The sequence below is a fragment of the Pleuronectes platessa genome, chromosome 3, assembly GCF_947347685.1.
Source record: "Pleuronectes platessa chromosome 3, fPlePla1.1, whole genome shotgun sequence".
Taxonomy (NCBI): domain Eukaryota; kingdom Metazoa; phylum Chordata; class Actinopteri; order Pleuronectiformes; family Pleuronectidae; genus Pleuronectes; species Pleuronectes platessa.
Genome location: NC_070628.1, coordinates 2,991,591 through 3,010,241, shown reverse-complemented (window position 1 = coordinate 3,010,241; position 18,651 = coordinate 2,991,591). Strand labels below are relative to the sequence as shown.

At 41.2% G+C, this 18,651-nt stretch overlaps 1 protein-coding gene and 1 long non-coding RNA gene across 2 annotated transcripts in view; both read left to right on the top strand.

The window, feature by feature from the left end:
• The first annotated feature begins 250 nt into the window (after positions 1 to 250).
• LOC128437520 (B-cell receptor CD22) overlaps positions 251 to 18,651 on the top strand; it is a 33,122-nt gene continuing 14,721 nt past the window's right edge. Inside the window, exon 1 of the mRNA XM_053419712.1 lies at positions 251 to 440. Within this exon, the coding sequence (XP_053275687.1) occupies positions 386 to 440 (55 nt within the window). The 5' untranslated portion in view covers positions 251 to 385. The remainder of the gene's footprint in view (positions 441 to 18,651) is intronic.
• On the top strand, positions 8,728 to 12,509 carry LOC128437432 (uncharacterized). The gene is made up of 2 exons (XR_008338216.1): positions 8,728 to 8,873; positions 11,190 to 12,509. It is a non-coding gene; the product is annotated as an uncharacterized LOC128437432 (long non-coding RNA).

The window sequence follows — 18,651 nt, the reverse complement described above, 5'->3', positions numbered from 1 at the left end:
ACTTGAAAAAGGTGAGTAGACTTGTAACATGAGGTTAAAAGAAAGAATAATTCAACATGATTTTCTAAGTCCAGTCTCAAGAAAATAAAGAAAGTGTTAAATTCACTGTCAGGCTGCAAAACTACTCTCTCTGTTATTTGCATGAAATATATTTCAATAAGTTCAGGCATCATTTCCAAAGTAAAGGAACATTTCTTCATTTTAAAGAGGGGATTTACTGGTGTTTGTCCGTTCGTGCATGTTAATAATGTCAAGAGGAAGGAAGCCAGGCTGTTAACTGATCTATTATTTCTATCTCTCATCGTGTCTGGCTGACAAACATCATTTCTCAAGAGTGGAATCTAGCTGCTGATGAGGCTTCACCACAGAGACGTGAGAAGCAACGATGGGTTTGAGAGAAGCAGCGAGTTGCTTTGTCATCTTCCTTCTCTCTGTGTCAGGTACGTCTACATTAACAGGAAAGCACTTTGTGTTGTATCCTGTTTGTATGAAAAGTGTTTGAATAATTGTTCCAGTCTTTCTCATGGTTCCAGCTTCTTAATGTTTGGGGTTTTTCTGCATTTCCCCCCTGTTCTCTCTCTCCGTCCCTCTCTCTCAAACTGAAACAGTCTCTCAAACCAGCAGTCAAGCACTAGGCACACATTCATGCCATCACAGTTTGATTCAGCAGAGTAGGATCAGGCCCACAACAAAGAGAAACTCAACAGAGTTAAAGAGTAAGACACAGATTCCTGATCCCAGCTCGTGTTTTACTGTACAACCAGATTCCAGCTGCGGAACACACACGACCAGCAGAGCAGCACCATGAGGTCCACTACGCCAGCGTCTGCTTCACCCAGAACCGGGCAGATGACCTCTACTCCAACATAGGTCGAGTTCAACCCCAGAGAGAAACTGAGGAAGAGGAGGAGGAGGCCTGTTCAATGCTGTGGATTTGACAGTGCAACAGGGTGAGAGTTGAGGAAGTTTCAGGTTTGGTAAGAACAGCCACTAAAGTCGTTTCTCACATTCTGTAAAATGAAGAAATTCGCAGTTTGTACAAACCACAGTTTAATCTAACACCATCTGGCTCAACAAGCATGTAAGTGGAAAGAGGAAGGAAGTTGGGTGTGTTTAACATTTTAAATTTATCTTTCTCTTAGAGAATCTGTCTTTATTCTCAGCCTCTTCTGTGTTGTAGGTAGACGTGTCTGTGATGTGACTGAGTTTCATCTTGTGCACATTATTTATCTGTGGACGTTTTTCTTGTTTGAAGTCACAGACGAGAGCAGCAGCTACTATGAGTGTAACTGCAGCAGCCAGTGGATTTGTTGTCCTTCTTCTCACTGTGACAGGTACTGTACCTCTACATTCATGTTGTCACTCTATTTTACACTCTGACTTCTGATTCACCTGAAGTGAGTTTGAGAAAGAAAGTAATAATATAAATGAACCATTCATTCATTTTCAGATCAACACCTGTAAAGTGATGCAGAAAGAAAATATATGAATTATCGTCAGTATTATTTTGTATCTTTGTTTCGAAGTTTCTAACATCTAGAGCTCAAAATATTATTCTTATTCTTATTCTTATTATTATTATCATCATGACTGAGTTCCTCTCCTCTCGATGAGGACTTGTCATCAGTGTGTGGCGTCATTAGTTGAAATGCTATGGAATGCTGCTCATGGAAATGTGTTTCTTTTCTACAGAAAGTAAAAAGTAAACTAAGTGTTCTCTGGTGTGGTTATGAATCTGATTCTCTGTGTTACAGTGGTACAGTGTGAGAATGGCTGGGATGTGAGTTACACTTCTACTAAGATCTGTGCCGTCAGAGGATCAACAGTGGACATTACCTGTACCTACACATACCCATCCACATTTAATAACCATGATACTACAGTTCAGGAAACTTTCTGGTTCATTAAAGAGAGTAATGGGATTCACGTTGATCTAAGGACTGATCCAGAGTATTCAGGTCGTGTGGAGAATCTCTGTGGAAACAACAAGTGCACTCTGAGAATCTCTAACCTGAGAGAGAGCGACTCAGCTGTGTACAAGTTCAGGTTCACAACAAACCAACCTACTGGGAGTTTAACTGGTTCAGCTGGAGTCACTCTGTCTGTCACAGGTAACATTTACATCTGAACATTCATTCATTTATTTCCTACATCTTGTTTGGTTCACTTGAGTGTGTGTGTGCACTTTTATATGCATGTGTGTGTTCTCAGTTTGGACTAAAATGAATTCCTTATTCTCACACACAGATTTGCATGTGGAGGTGAGCAGATCAGTGAAGAATGACTTTTCTATCAAGTTAGAGCTCAGGTGTAAGAGCAGTTGTCGTCTTCCTGATCATCTGAACTACGTCTGGTACAAGAATCAACAGAAGATGATGGAAGGAGAATCTTATTCAGGTTCTTTTCAGTATACAGACAGAGTTTCCTGTGCTGTTAAAGGACTCGAGGATTTCCGCTCTCCCTCAATGTGTGAGTTTAATCTACAGTATTTCACTAACAGCACCATCTGCTGGAGTATTTGAGATAATGCATTGTACCATAACTTGATGTGTCTTTAAATACGTTCTTCTGCATGCGCACATTGAACTCTTTGGATACTACTGTCAGTACTGACAAATTTGTGTAGTACTAGTACTAGTATTCTGCTTGTGTAAATAAAGATTGAAGACATGACTGCTCCCCAGAAGTGAAGCCAAAGCATTGTGATCGCCCCCTGGTGGCTGGCTGCAATATAGAACATATTTCCTGTCTCAAATACATTTTCTAAAGATGGTTTCTGTCATTTGAGGTTCTTATTACACTTTATTGTTCATGTTTCTCATAAGTTTGGTTTTAATTTGTTATTTCATGAAATGAAAATTAGATTAAACTTCATGATTGACAGCAGAGGCTGACTCAGGATTGGTGGAGGTCATGTATGGGCGGGACCTTGATACTGTGGCTCCATCTCCGGATCACTACTGTGCAGACTGTGGTTCCAAATGTGAAAGATGGCAGCGTTGGTATCCAGAATATTTTGGCTTCATTTCTGGAGAGTGGGAGGAAGTGGAGACGTGTCGTCCATCTTTGATCGACTCTGCATAAAAGACACAGATCATTTCCTCCATATTGACCAGTTTGCTCCATTATAAGAGCAACTTATACAAGGTCCCTCATGTTCCTCACCTCCAACAGTGTGTTTCTCCCTCACTCTGAAGTCTAAAGGGAACTTCACTGTGTTTTATGTGAACTGAAAGTTTCCTCATCTTGGCATCGTCATCATCTTAAAATGAAAACCTGCCGACTGGTGATTCACCAGAGAAAATACATGGAGTTAGTTTTATAAATGTATAAGTTTATCTTCTGATTCTCTGATGTGCTCTGTGTTACAGTGGTATGGAGTCAGATTGACTGGGGTGTGAGTTACACTTCTACTGAGATCTGTGCCTTCAGAGGATCAACAGTGGACATTAGCTGTACCTACACATACCCATCCAGGTGGAATCACCATGATACTACAGTTCAGGAAACGTTCTGGTTCATTAAAGAGAGTAATGGGATTCACGTTGATCTAAGGACTGATCCGGAGTATTCAGGTCGTGTGGAGAATCTCTGTGGAAACAACAAGTGCACTCTGAGAATCTCTAACCTGAGAGTGAGCGACTCAGCTGTGTACAAGTTCAGGTTCACAACAAACCAACATACTGGGAGTTTTACTGGTTATACTGGAGTCACTGTGTCTGTCACAGGTAACATTTACATTAGAGTCAGTTTGAAATGTTAGTGTGTATGTTGAAATAAAATCACATGTTTGTTCACAGACCCTCAACTCCAGGTACATGTGAGGAGATCAACAGCCAATCCATCTTCTACCTGGACAGAGCTGACCTGTCACAGCAGGTGTCAGCTCCCTGATCATCTTTCCTACGTTTGGTACAATAACAATAAACCTGTTGGACAAAAAAAATACTTTCACCTCCGACACTTTAATGCTGAAGACAGCTATCACTGTGCTATAGAAGGACAGGAGCGTTTCCCTTCTCCTACAGTGTGTGAGTTTACTCCTCCTCATGAAGCTACAATGATGTGGAAATAATTTAAATTAAAACTTTTAACAAATAATACAGAGAGTGTTTTGATTGTATTCTCATCCTGTGTGTTAATATAAACTATCCTTCAGACGCTCCAAAGCCTCCCTCTGTGTCAGTGAGTCCCTCTGGTGAGATCATAGAGGGCAGCTCAGTGACTCTGACCTGCAGCAGTGATGCTAACCCAGCAGCTAACTACACCTGGTACAAGGAGGACGAGGACTCACCAACAGCATCAGGACAAATCTTCACCATCACTAATATCAAAGCTGAACATGGTGGAAAGTATCAGTGTGAGGCCCAGAACACACACGGACGTAGTAAGGCCACCTTACATCTGACTCTTGGAGCAGGTGATTTTAGCACTCTGACTTTTACAGCCTACACCCCCCCCCCCCCCCATCCCCACCATTTTCATTGCATGAGAACCTTAAACCATCAATAATGAGGATTTCCAGATGTGTCACAGCTGTATATCAAGTCCATCATATTGCACATGAACAATACTGACTGACCAACAGCATCACCTGGCAAACTGATTATTGAGGTCGTCAGCTGAGAATCATGAAGCAAGTTTTATGAAAGTTTATTTCATCATAGTTTCACCTGGATCATGGAGATCAGCACTCATTGGATCAGCTGCTGCAGTTTTCCTCGCTCTGACTCTCCTCTCCGTGTTCCTACTGATCAGGTGAGAAAATCTGTTCCACTAAAGATTTGAACGATGAATTCCTGAAAATCTGTCCTGTTAAATTAAATCAACTCAATTATTATGTATATTGTTTGTTATTTGGTTCAATTGATCAGAAAAAATAGAAACTCTCATCAATCTGCTGATCCTGGGGACAGACTTGACCACAGTGAGCAGGTGAGACACACAGTTCAGCTTCAATCCTTTCAAACGTCACTATTTCTCACATCAAACCCTTTTCTCTGTCATATGAAGATTAAAAACTAGTTATAATTTTCTGTGCTGTGACACTTGATGCTGCTCTAAGTTTGTTGATTTGTAACATGGGCTGCTTTATAACTTGTGGAAGTTTTTGAAAGATTGTATTGATTGGTTCAGATATCTTTAGTGTGGAGCACTGTAATGTGGAGCAGATCACCATTGGGTGTGGCTGTGTAACACATAGATTGTGCGTTATTGGCCAAATGTCAATAACCCCCTTCTGAACCAGTGACCCCGCCCCCCTGGGCCAATAGCATAGAGTCAGATGTTCCAGATTATTATCCATCAATAGCTAAATTCACTTTTGATGAAATGGATAAAGTTGTGTCCCAGCTACCAAACAACACAGCTGGTGGATATGATGGGGTGACATACGAAAACATTAAAGCCACAAGACCCTGGTCCACCCACACTCTTGTTAATATATTTAATATCTGTTTAATTAATGGAAATGTGCCTAATTCATGGAAGGGGGCCCTCATACATAGAATACCAAAGAAAGACAATATTCCAAATGATCCATCTACATGGAGAGACATTTCTCTACTCCCCACTTTTTACAAAGTCCTCATGAAATGTCTTCTTGCCCGCATACTCCCATGGCTTGTAGACACAGGCACTCTCTCACCTAAACAAAAAGCCTACATAGACAGACAAGGCATGCATGAACATGTGTTTTGCCTTAAAACTGGAATTGATGACTTCAAACATGAATCATGTAAATTCTACACTGTATTCCTGGATTTTAGAGATGCCTTTGGGACACTGTCTCACAATATGATGCTCCGCACACTAGAAGAAATCCATCTACCTCAACCCTTTGTGGACATCATCACAGACGTGTACAAGGGATCTTTTTTGCAGGTCATCTGTGGAGACCAGCTCACAGAGCCTGTACCTCTCCAGGTAGGGATTAAAACAGGCTGCCCCTGGAGTGCTGTTAACTTCATTCTTGCCATCAACCAGTGGCTGAAATGGCTCTGTCAGTGTGCACCACCAGAAATCAGATCCCCAAACCCTGTCCAGGGGTACGCTGATGATGTGGAGATGTCCTCTAGGGATGAGAGTGTTATTACCAACATGCTGGGCAGAACAGATGAGTTTCTGCTCTGGTCAAAGCTGGAGGTAAAACATACCAAATATGCAGCACTCTATGAACGACGCAGCGGTGGAAACCGCTGGTACAAAGCGAAATCAGACAAACCTCCCACTTTCACACTAATGGGACAACCAATCAGGGTCTACTCTCGTCACGAGACTTACACCTATCTGGGCCATAAGTTCAACATTTCAGGCGAGTGGGGTGAGCAAATACAGAAGCTATCCTGTGACTATAAGAACAGAATTGATCTAATTGATTCCTCACCCCTCCCTGTAGTCATGAAATTGGAAGCCATCAGAGAAGTGGCCCTGGCAAAGATACAACATCTCTTTGCGAATGTCCACATCCCACAGAATGTCCTACTAGACATGAACAATAAAACAGTGGAAGCTGTCAGGAGATGGCTGGGACTGAACACTCACTCCACTCGGGATATACTCTTCCTCTCACACAAAGAGGGGGGGCTCGGTGTCCCTAATGTGGAGTGGACCTACACCACTACAAGGCTGACACACCTCATCAGGATGCTTAATAATGACGATGCTGCCGTTCGAGAGCTAGCCAGAGCCTCCCTCCTACTGGACCTCAGGAGGAGAAAGGTCCCTTTGGCAAATGCTGGCCAGGAGAACTTCCTGGGCTTCAGGAGGAAAGGCAATGGCAAGCTGGATACCCAAGCTGCAGGCTACGGTTGTCGGTCAGACTGGCCGGACCTCAATGACCTGTGCAACAGAGCGGCAGTTCGACTGAAGTGGGTGAAAGGAAATTCCCCCACTACACCAGACGCATCTGATGCAGTTGTCACAGACCCAGCGGTCAATGTGGAGGCTATTGTCTACCACAATGGGACACAACACACACTTCAAAACACAACAGCAAGAAAGTCCCTCCTGAACATTAAACAGGCAGAGACAAAACTACACTGGACTGGACTGAGACTGCAGGGAAAGGTGGCGTGCCTTGACTTTGCTGACCACTCTGTCTCTCATACAATGTACAGGAACGCCTCTGTAGGAGGGGACATCCTCTGCTTCACTGTTAAAGCCAGACTACAGGTGCTGCCAACTAAATACAATCTTGCATTGTGGTACCCTAATAATCATCACCCACACTGTATAATGCATTCTAATCCCAATCAACATTTAGAATCCATTGCTCATATTGTTAATGGCTGTAATAAGTACAAAGGACTCTATACTGCACGCCATGACCGCATCGTCGACCTCATTTCCTGTACTGTTAAGGGAGTATTCCCCCCAAATGTGTCAATGTACAAAAACTCTCGACTAATGCCAGATTGGTTTAACAGTTCTGATGATGTGTTCTGTAACATCCCTACCACCCCTGATGTTGTTTTCTTGGACAAGGTTAAAAGGGAGGTAGTAGTCCTTGAGGTAGCCTGTGTCTATGACCTCTATATGGACATAGCCTTCCTTGACAAGTTGACCAAATACCAGCCCATTGTTGCTAAAATGAGAGACCTAGGCTATACATGTAAGCTGGTAATGGGGCATGTCCATAAGCTTTCGGTCAGTGGACTACGACTTGCAGGACTTAGTAAGACAAGGTCTAAACAACTAGCAAAGTTCTGCTCTGTATCAGCTGCTATAGGTAGTCTTGCTGTTTGGCGTAGGAGATGTTTCTTGTACCCATGAGTCACTAAGCTGTATTCAACCTCTGAGAAATGTTTGAATCCTTTTTGTATGAATATGATTGGTGGATTCAAATAAATTATTTAAATGTGTAGCGAGTGCTCCGGTCCCGGGCATAGACTGTATATAGGTCCCGGGTCCCGGGGCTCCGACCCCGCCCACTCGCTCTTTTGATAGTAAAGGTTTCCTCCCCCATCACACTATGGACAATATATTGCCTCACAAACAGGAGCTTGCTTGTTAGCGCTATTTATTCAGTTTAACAGGAGAAGACGACATGTCTCTAGATCGGATCATCTTCCGTGATCAGAGCTAACTGTGGCTCTCTCCGAGTGAGTGGGCGGGGTCGGAGCGCCGGGGGACACACGTACACACACACACACACACACACACACACACACACACACACACACACACACACACTCGCCCGCTCCTGGTATTTCATGATGGCCTGATACGGTGATGATTTAAAAAATGTACGTGACGTTCACTCACGTTCATCGTTACGTTCACGTTAATAATATGAAAACTGATTCGTTAAGTTCAGCGTTCGCTAAACATATGCACAACATTGTACTGCACAGCCACTGCAGAGGGGCCGAAGAGCCGCGGGTGGCCGAACCCTGTGTGGAACCGAATTTCTATGGTGTATTGGACGTTTTTGTGGCAGCAGTGTCCATCACTTTTAGCTGTCCCCTGGAAACACTTCCGTTGTGTTGTGGCCTCTTCTTGCTGCGCGTTTGGCTTCTTGCTGCGCGTTTGGCTTTTTGCAGCTCGTTCCGGTATTTGCAGCGCTTTTCTCTTTTTGCAGCGCGTTGCTGTAATGTGTTGTGTTGTGTTGTGAAATTGATGAAGATGTTTTTTTACTTTGCTCTAACGTTGTCCATTCTGCCACATGTTCACAATTAAAAAGCAAATATGTGTTTGCAGCGTCTACACAATCAGTCTGAGGAAAACTGTGACCTTCACTATGCCAGTGTCCACTTCAGGAAGAGTGAGACGGATCCCGTCTACTCCAGCGTTGGATCAGCTGAACCCAGTGAACAGAAGGAGGTGGAGGAGGTTGCGTACTCTTCTGTCAACTTTAACAGATCTGCCCCGAGGTGAGCAGCTCTTCATTCAGGACCATTATCCTCACTAACACCACAAAACATCATAAACAGAGATACACTACCCTCCAGAAGTTTGGGGTCACCCAGACAATTTCGTGTTTTCAATGAAAAGTCACTTTTATTTATCAAATGAGTTGCAAAATGAATAGAAAATATAGTGAAGACATTGACAAGGTTAGAAATAATGATTTTTATTTGAAATATAAATTTTGTTATTCAAACTTTGCTTTCGTCAAAGAATGCTCCATTTGCAGCAATCATAGCATTGCAGACCTTTGGCATTGTAGCTGTTAATTTGTTGAGGTAATCTGTAGAAATTTCACCCCACGCTTCCTGAAGCACCTCCAACAAGTTGGATTTGCTTGATGGGCACTTCTTGCGTACCATACGGTCAAGCTCCTCCCACAACAGCTCAAAGGGGTTGAGATCTGGTGACTGTGCTAGCCACTCCATTACTGACAGCTTACCAGCTGTCTGCTTCTTCCCTAAATAGTTATTGCATAATTTGGAGGTGTGCGTTGGGTCATTGTCCTGTTGTTGGAGGAAATTGGCTCCAATCAAGCGCTGTCCACAGGGTATGGCATGGCGTTGCAAAATGGAGTGATGGCCTTCCTTATTTAAAATCCCTTTTACCTTGTACAAATCTTTGCCACTCTGCCTAGAAGGCCAGCATCCCGGAGTCACCTCTTCGTTGTAGACGTTCACGCGTTTTGCAGGTACCATTTAAAGAAGCTGCCAGTTGAGGACCTGTGAGGCGTCTATTTCTCAAACTAGAGTCTCTAATGTACTTGTCTTCTTGCTGAGTTTTGCACCAGGGCCTCCCACTTCTCTTTCTACTCTGGTTAGAGTCCGTTTGTGCTGTTCTCTGAAGGGAGTAGTTCACACCGTTGTAGGAAATTTTCAGTTTCTTCGCAATTTCTCGCATTGAATAGCCTTCATTTCTAAGAACAAGAATAGACTGGGGAGTTTCACATGAAAGTTCTCTTTTTCTGGCCATTTTGAGATTATAATGGAACCAACAAATGTCATGCTCCAGATACTCAACTCGCTCAAAGGAAGGCCAGTTTTATAGCTTCTCTCACCAGCTAACATTATTGCACAAGGGTTTTCAAAGGTTTTCAAATCATCCATTAGTCTTCGAAGGCGATTAACAAACACAATGTACCATTAGAACACTGGAGTGATAGGTGCTGGAAATGGGCCTCTATACACCTATGTGTAAGGAATGCAGTCTGGTGTGCGGATCCAATAGCACGACTCGGAGACACAAGAAGGTGCAGTTAACCAACTTTACTGTTAAATAACGGTACACGTTAAGGCAGTCCAAACACGAGTACGTGAATCCAACAGGAGGCAGGCAGCGGCAGAGTTTGTAATCCGTTAATCCAGCAGGGAGCAGACAGCGGCAGAGTTTGTAATAGTTTCGGTCCAAGGTCGGTACACGGGCAGGCAGTCGATCAAAGTGCAGAGTATCCGGCAGGGAAAAGGCAGAGACGTAACTCGTTAAGCAGGCAGTGATCATTAACAGGAGAGCTATCAGAAGTAAATGCTGGAACGCTAAGAACATGGAGAAACAAAGACGAACTGGCGACGCAACACAGGAACACACAGACTAAATACACCGGGTGATGAGGACCAGGTGCAAACAATCGGGGAGGAGCTGACAATCACCAAGGTGGAACACACACACGAGGGTGGGAGTGAGGAGTCTGAAACGAGAGGAGAGGTGAGTAAACAATAACAACACAGAACAGAAGAATAAGTTATAAATATCAAGCCAACTTAACTTAATAATCGGGACTGGACATAACACTATGTAGATATTTCAATAAAAAAACAGATGTTTCCACCTAGAATAGTCATTTACCACATTGACAATGTATAGAGTGTATTTCTGATTAATTTAATGATTTCTTCATTGAAAAAAACAGTGCTTTCCTTTGAAAAATAAGGACATTTCTAAGTGACCCCAAACCTTTGAACGGTAGTGTATATCCTATAGAAGTCATTTGTTTTTACACTTTCATATTCTTGTATTATTTAAAAATGTGTATTTGGTAAAGGAGACATATTCTGCTCATATTCAGTTTAATTGTTTTAATTAATGTTGTGACTTTAAAATGTTTAACGTTCAGAAAACATCACTTTCCTCAGACTGTCTATTGCTGCAGCTCCTCTTTTCAGCCTCTGTCTAAAACACTTGGTTTTAGCTCCTGTCTCTTCGCAGAACTTTGAAAGTCAATATGTCTCCTTTAATGCTACGTCTCCATGACCTCCTGATCATTCATTAGTTTTATCTCCTTTCAGAACCAGAGGTCAGGACACTGGAGAAGATCCAGCTGCATTGTACAGCACAGTCAAAACACCTCCTGCTGTTTAGACCAACGTCTGGAAATCACCTTAGTCCCGATGGAAATATCTCAACAGCTGCAGGATGGATTTGAATAGAATTTCATAAAACTGTTCATGGTCCCCACAGGATGAATCCTTCTGTGGTGACAGTCAGACTCGAGCATCATTGTTGAAGTGAAAGTTCAGTTTTAAGTGACTTGTCTTGACAGCTAATGGATAAATTGCCCCGAGGATGAATCCAAACAACTTCAGTGACTCTACTATTATCTGAAATATATCAGCAACTTGTAGAAGTTGTTAAAAACGCCACATTTAGCCTGAATGAAATATATCAAAAATGTTGTAGTGCTACACTGCTGCCACTAGATGGTAGTAAAGAGTTTACTGATAAAACCACAGAGAGGATTCTGTCCCTTTCTCTTCTTTCTGTTTCTACACTATTGTTTCCATCGTTTCCATCATCAGCCGATCAGGAGTTGAACTCATTTCCTCTGAGGACTGGAGGGAGCACGTCTCATGTGGATGTGAGCTGCTACTCACGTGATGAACGCCTTGAATGTGACCGTTAACACAAAGTGAACTGCTGACACCAGATGAGCTGTGTTGCCTCTGGTGTCTGTTCAAAGTTTGCATCAGGCCCATTGATTTCACTTTAGTGTTTTGTGGTATTTCTCACATCACATGTTAAACACGTGACGAAGAAGGAGTTAGGTGTGTTTTAATCCACCATGTTCACACGGCGGCCATTTTCCTCTGACGTCTCTCTCAGGGTGTGAAGCTCGAATGTTTTTACGAACAGAATCATTTTGTACTGCTATGATCCAGGTTTATAAGTTACACAAAAAAGATAATATATTATTACTTATTCTTCTTTAGGATTATTGATTCATTATTATAATAGTATTGGTAATTTTGTTTGCTGCACCTTTAAGAGACTGATTTTAATTATACTTTTTCTATTTTCAAATTTACATATGAACAATATTCAAATTTTAAGTCTAGTTCATTTCATTTGTTGTTCACTCACAACTTCCTCTTTTCTAACTTTGTTATGTACAGTTTTGCAACAGGGAAGATTTTCTTTCAGGGATCATTTAAAGTTTTTTTTATTCTGTTCATATATTTTAATTTTTACATTAAATATGAAGCTCATTTGTTCCTATTTGCTATTGTTTTGAAACTCTTCCTATATTTTAATCTCACTTCCAGTATTTGTTCTTTCTTTCGTTCCTCCTTTTCATAATAAAGCCATTTAGACGCCATACGAGAATTCCATCATTCACATATTTATTGTCTTCTTCCCGTGAGTTGAGCTGCTTGCGGGTCCCGCTGCAGAGACGAGGTGGATGAATGCTTGTGTGACCCTTGGTTACACTAGAAAGAGTGTAAATGTGGAGCAGGATGAGAGATACTAGGTAAACAGGAGCCCTGGACTTGAATTAACACCTGGATTACTTTGAATGAACTTGTATTAGAACACATAACCTGCAGTTCAAATTTGATGGACAGTTACAATACATCATAAATGTATCCAAAATAATAAACAAAAATAAATATAATAAAAAAAGTGTGTACATAAAAGTCCCTTCAACGTCCGTGAGTCCAGTCTTAAATGTCAAACTGGTGGATTGATCGTTGGGCCCAATCCGTCTTTGTACAGTGTCTGTCCTACCACACCGTGGAGTGAAGAGGAACATGGAAGTCTGAATCTCTCTCAAACATCTGTATGTTGGCTCACCATCCAGTGAACTGGAGTCTTGATTCTTCGGTGGATGTCCTCTCTGGCACCGGAGAATTCGTCTCTCACCAAAAACCTGAGCGTTGAATAGTGAGAGTCCCTGCACCTTCCAGCAGGTCAGCAGAGTGACCTCACACTTCCACACGATATAACAGAATCTGAGCAAAGCAGGAAGTGTGCTTGTAGCTTGAGAAGCAAAATGGCCGACAGGATGCAGACAGATGATAAAACTCTCCACAGAGTAGATTCACCAGAGAGGACGACTGGGTACCTCCCCCTACTGGCTAGAAAATATCACTTTGTATAACCACTAAAGTGTTATACAAAGTGTACAATCTCTTTCTCTATAGCACTAATACAATATACAATATACAATACTGCAGCCTTAACAAGATGTTTTCACTGCTTTACTAGTGTGGTCTACACCTGCGTGTGGTGTGAATGTGTGAATATGAGGAGGCCTGACGTCTAGTTCAAGTCAACTGGTAGATTGAGGTATAGTAATTAAATTATGTCCAAGTCCGAAGTAACAAAATAACAAACGATAATTAATGAAAATCAACAAACTTAGGAGAGTGCATTTGAAAATCTGTTTCTCTGCAGCGTCTTTGTCTCTCGTCAACACCTGGTTCCATTGACCTCATACTGCTGAATGTGACGTCACTGGCTGGTTTTAGTCTCAGCTGGTCAGCTATAGTCAAACTTGTTTTAAAATAAAATGGCTCCAACAGTATTGATGACAGTTTATTTTGCATGTCAATTTTAAATCCTTCTTTAATTTGTCTTTTTCATTTCAATCTTTATTGCATCTTAATGAGACACTGAAGAGATGAGATTAAAAACACCCCAGTTTTTTCAAGGCTCCTTAAATTTGTCTTTCTTGTTACAGTGAGATGTTGTGTTGTGGGTGATATATGTTTTGTATAAATAGCCACTGAAGATGTTTCTCACACTTGTACGATCCACAGTTTTAACACTTTCTGTTTAAGCATGCAGTTAAGTGTAAAGAGGAAAGAAGATGTGCTAAAAAGTTTGACTTTCTCAGACTCTTCTGTTTCCACTTGCTGGATCGAGGGGGGGGGGTGTGTTCAACGCTGCTTAAAGGTTTGGTGGGAACAGACACTGAAGTCCTTTCACACTCTGTTAATGAAGAAATTCACAGTTTGTAGAAAACCACAGTTCTCATCTCTCCCCAATCAGTCACACAACTGTCCTGAGTATGAGAACGTCGCTGCTGCAGCACAGACAGAAGACACAGAGGAGCAGGAAGACCTGGTGTGAAGCATCGGGTCAGAGCCACTGTGACAAACAGAACCAACATGGACGACTTCAGAGAACATCCGTACAAGCAAGTTTTACAGAAACCATAATGTGTAGTTATTAAATACAGGTAATCTGTCCAAGCAGCAAAATATCTGAGTGCAAGCGCAGAGTTTGAGCACAAGCAGAGCAAACCTAAGCACCAGCAGGAGCTGTGTGAGTGCAAGCTCAGTGTGTTGAGTAAAAACACCATGAAATCTGAACGTGCAAGTCCAGCTCTCAAACTAAAAGACCACACTTTTAAATAAAGAGAAGACACCCGTACATTTCCTTTCTACTCATGGTTTCCTGTTTTCTTCTCTACTCAGGTGCACTGTGATTGGTTGATGAAAGTATTTAGGAGGGAACAGGAAGTATCTATCTTTCCATCCCTGGTTGCAGCAGCACCAGTTTGTACAGCATGACCTTTGAAGCAAGAGTATTGTTGTGTTGTTTCTTTTCTTTTTCTTTTCTGATGGGTCCAGTCGTCCAGTTTTCGAAGATTTATTTCTGTTAACTTTAGTTCTGATGTTGGTTTAGGTTGAAGGAAGATTCTCAGATCCTACGACCCTTTGTGGGTTGATGTGTTCGGTTTTCCTTCTTTTGTCCATTTTGCCGGCCTGTTGTTGAAGTTGTTCTCTTTTCTGCAATAAATAGATTTTTTTTTTTGCTGTTACCCTCTGAACTATGTTGGACGTCTTGGTTATGAGGCTTTGAGGCTGTGGTAACACCACGTGAATCATCTCGTGTCTTATACATGATATTAATGTGGTTATTACATGGATAATGAAGTATTATGTATCGTGATTTTATGATTCTTTCTTAAATAAATGTTTTTGGTCTTTTGTTTTCACTCCTTATCTATTTGTTTGTTTGTTTTTCAGCAGAATTACAGCAGAAAAATAAAACAGATTTTTCCGTGAACTCATCAAATTTGGGCAGGAATCCTGATAAAGGGGCGGAGCCAGGAGCCTGTTTCACTTTCTTTATAATTGTGAGACTGATGAAAACTGTCAGGATTATTTAGAGGACTGGTTTCTATGAGTGATTGAACTCTGGTGCAGCTTGATTGAATGGAGGGAGACTGTTGGGCCTTGGTGGAGGTATGATCTCGACTCAGTGACAGACTTGCTTGGTGGGTTTAACCAGGGTTTGTATGTGTGATGGACAGATGTCGATAGTTGTCCTCATTTCCTCTGAGAACTGGAGGGAGCACGTCTCATGTGGATGTGAGCTGCTACTTACGTGATGAACGCCTTGAATGTGACCGTTAACACAAAGTGAACTGCTGACACCAGATGAGCTGTGTTGCCTCTGGTGTCTGTTCAAAGTTTGCATCAGGCCCATTGATTTCACTTTAGTGTTTTGTGGTATTTCTCACATCACGTGTTAAACACGTGAAGAAGAAGGCGTAAGTGTGTTTTAATCCACCATGTTCACACGGCGGCCATTTTCCTCTGACGTCTCTCTCAGGGTGTGAAGCTCGAATGTTGTTACAGACAGAATAATGTTGTACTGCTGTGATCCAGGTTTATAAGCTACACAAAAAAGATAATATATTATTACTTATTCTTCATTAGGATGATTGATTAATTATTATAATATTAGATTTGGTAATTTTAGTAACATAATTAGTTTGTTTGCTGCACCTTTAGGAGACTGATGTTCATTATACTTTTTCTTCATAACATTATTCATATTCATAGTCTGGTTTATTTCATTTGTTGTTCAATCACAACTTCCTCTTTTATAACTTTGTTATGTACAGTTTTGCAACAAAGCTGAATTTTCTCTCAGGGATCATTAAAGGCTTTTTTTTATTCTGTTCATATATTTTTGAAGTTCAGTTGTTCCTAACTCTTACTATATTTTTATCTCTCTTCCAGTATTTGTTCTGTCTTTCGTTCGTCTTTTTCAGTGTTGGGCAAGTTACTGAAAATTAGTAATTAGTTACAGTTATTAGTTACTTCTTTTAAAAGTAATTGAATTACTTCACCAGTTACTGTATATCAAAAGTAATTAGTTACTAGGGAAAGTAACTTTTAAGTTACTTTTATGTCTGCTATTTAAATGTAATGAATATGAATAGTACTGAACAGTTAAACACAATAAACATATTTTGGGTAATCAACAGGGCAACAGGCCTTCAAATCAAGCAGTAGTACAAAAATCCCTTTTAATACTTAACTTAATACAAAATAGCTGTCTCAGTCACTTAACAGTGTTTTTTTTTTACCACATTAGGCCCAATGAAATAAAAGTGATTTGCCTACAGTATTAACACTAATTAAAAGAGAAAACAAAGGTGCCTTGAGGTGTTGCATATAAATGAATATGTGATTTAACAAATGGTTGACAAAATGGTTTAACAAACATGCCTCATAAGGCAAAGGTAAATAGAGATAAGAGATGAGATTCTCAACAAACGTTAAAATGGGCTAACAAGTCTCATCTCTCACCTCTGACCAGTAGCCACAACATTGCTAGCTCTCAAAGCAGTTATTTTACCTTAAGAGGAGAAGCTTCTCAAACTTATGATCTGAGAGGCTATTTCCTCTTTGGAGAGAGAATCAGGCTCACCTTGCGTAACAGCCTGTAGCTCTCACGGAGCAGACAGATTTAATAGACACGGCGAAAAAAAAAAAAGACCTGGTACTTTCGCCGGAGCGTCCTCATGACTGCCTCTTGTCCAGTCGTGCGATCGACCCACACTACCTTCGCGATCGACCGACAGATCGCGATCGACGTATTGGGCACCCCTGCAGAAGAGAGTAACGCGAGTAACGAACTCATTTAAATTTCAGTATTTGTAACTGCGTTACTTGATTTAAAAAAGTACTTCGTTACATGCTTGTTACCGCTAAAAGTAGTGGAATTACAGTAACGCGTTACTTTGTACCCCGTTACTCCCAACACTGGTCCTTTTCATAATAAAGCCAGTCAGACGCATAACAAGACTTCCAACACGCACACATATAACAGAATCTGAGCAAAGCAGGTAGTGTGCTTGTTGCTTGAGCAGCAAAATGGCCGACAGGATGCAGACAGGTAAAAAAACTCTCCACAGAGTAGATTCACCAGAGAGGACGACTGGGTACCTCCCCCTACTGGCTAGAAAAGGTCACAGCAGGTCACCCAATGAGCCACTACAGCGTTATACAAATCTCATACTCTATAGCACTTGTACAATATACAACACTGCAGCCTTAACAATATGTTTATCGCTGGTTTTTAGTTTGGTCTAGACTTGCGTGTGGTGTGAATGTTTGAATATGAGGAGGCCTGACGTCTACTTCAAGTCAACTGGAAGCTTAACGTAAAATAATTCAGGTCAAAGTTCAAAGTAACAAAATAACAAACGGTAATTAATGAAAATCAACAAACTTAGGAGCGTGCGGTTGAAAATCTGTTTCTCTGCAGCGTCTTTGTCTCTCGTCAACACCTGGTTCCATTGACCTCATTCTGCTGAATGTGACGTCACTGGCTTGTTTTAGTCTCAGCTGGTCAGCTACAGTCAAACTTGTTCTCAAATAAAATGGCTCCAACAGAATTAATGACAGTATTCTGCATGTCAATTAAAGTTGCCACTAAAGTTGTTTCTCACACTCGTTCAAACCACAGTTTAATTTAACACCTTCTTGCTCAGAAAGGTGTAAAGAGAAAGGAAGATGTGTTTAACAGTTTGACTTTCTCGGACTCTTCTGTGTTGTAGGTAGACGTGTCTGTGATGTGACTGAGTTTCATCTTGTGCACATTATTTATCTGTGGACGTTTTTATAGTTTGAAGTCACAGACGAGAGCAGCAGCTACTATGAGTGTAACTGCAGCAGCCAGTGGATTTGTTGTCCTTCTTCTCACTGTGACAGGTACTGTACCTCTACATTCATGTTGTCACTCTATTTTACAATCAGACTTCTGATTCACCTGAAGTGAGTTTGAGAAAGAAATTAAAAATATAAATGAACCATTCATTAATTTTCAGATCACCACCTGTAAAGTGATGCAGAAAGAAAATATATGAATGAATTATCATCAGTATTAATTTGTATCAAAGGTAACATTTTATTTCAGGCAGATCGAGGTCTAAAGCTCAAAATACAACAGAGTCTGAAACATGTTATTATAATAAAAATTATTTATTATTATCATGACTGAATTCCTCTCCTCTCGATGCATTCGTTGAAATGCTGCTCATGGAAATGTGTTTCACAGCCGGTGACACCCAGTGACCTCAGGCATCTTGTGTTCAGGTCGTCTCGTTGTCTGATTCTTGTGAACGTAATATCTCAAGATCCCTTTGAGGGAATTTCTTCAAATTTGGTGCAAATGTTCATCACTTGGACTCAAAGATGAACTGATGAGGTTTTGGTGGTTGAAGGT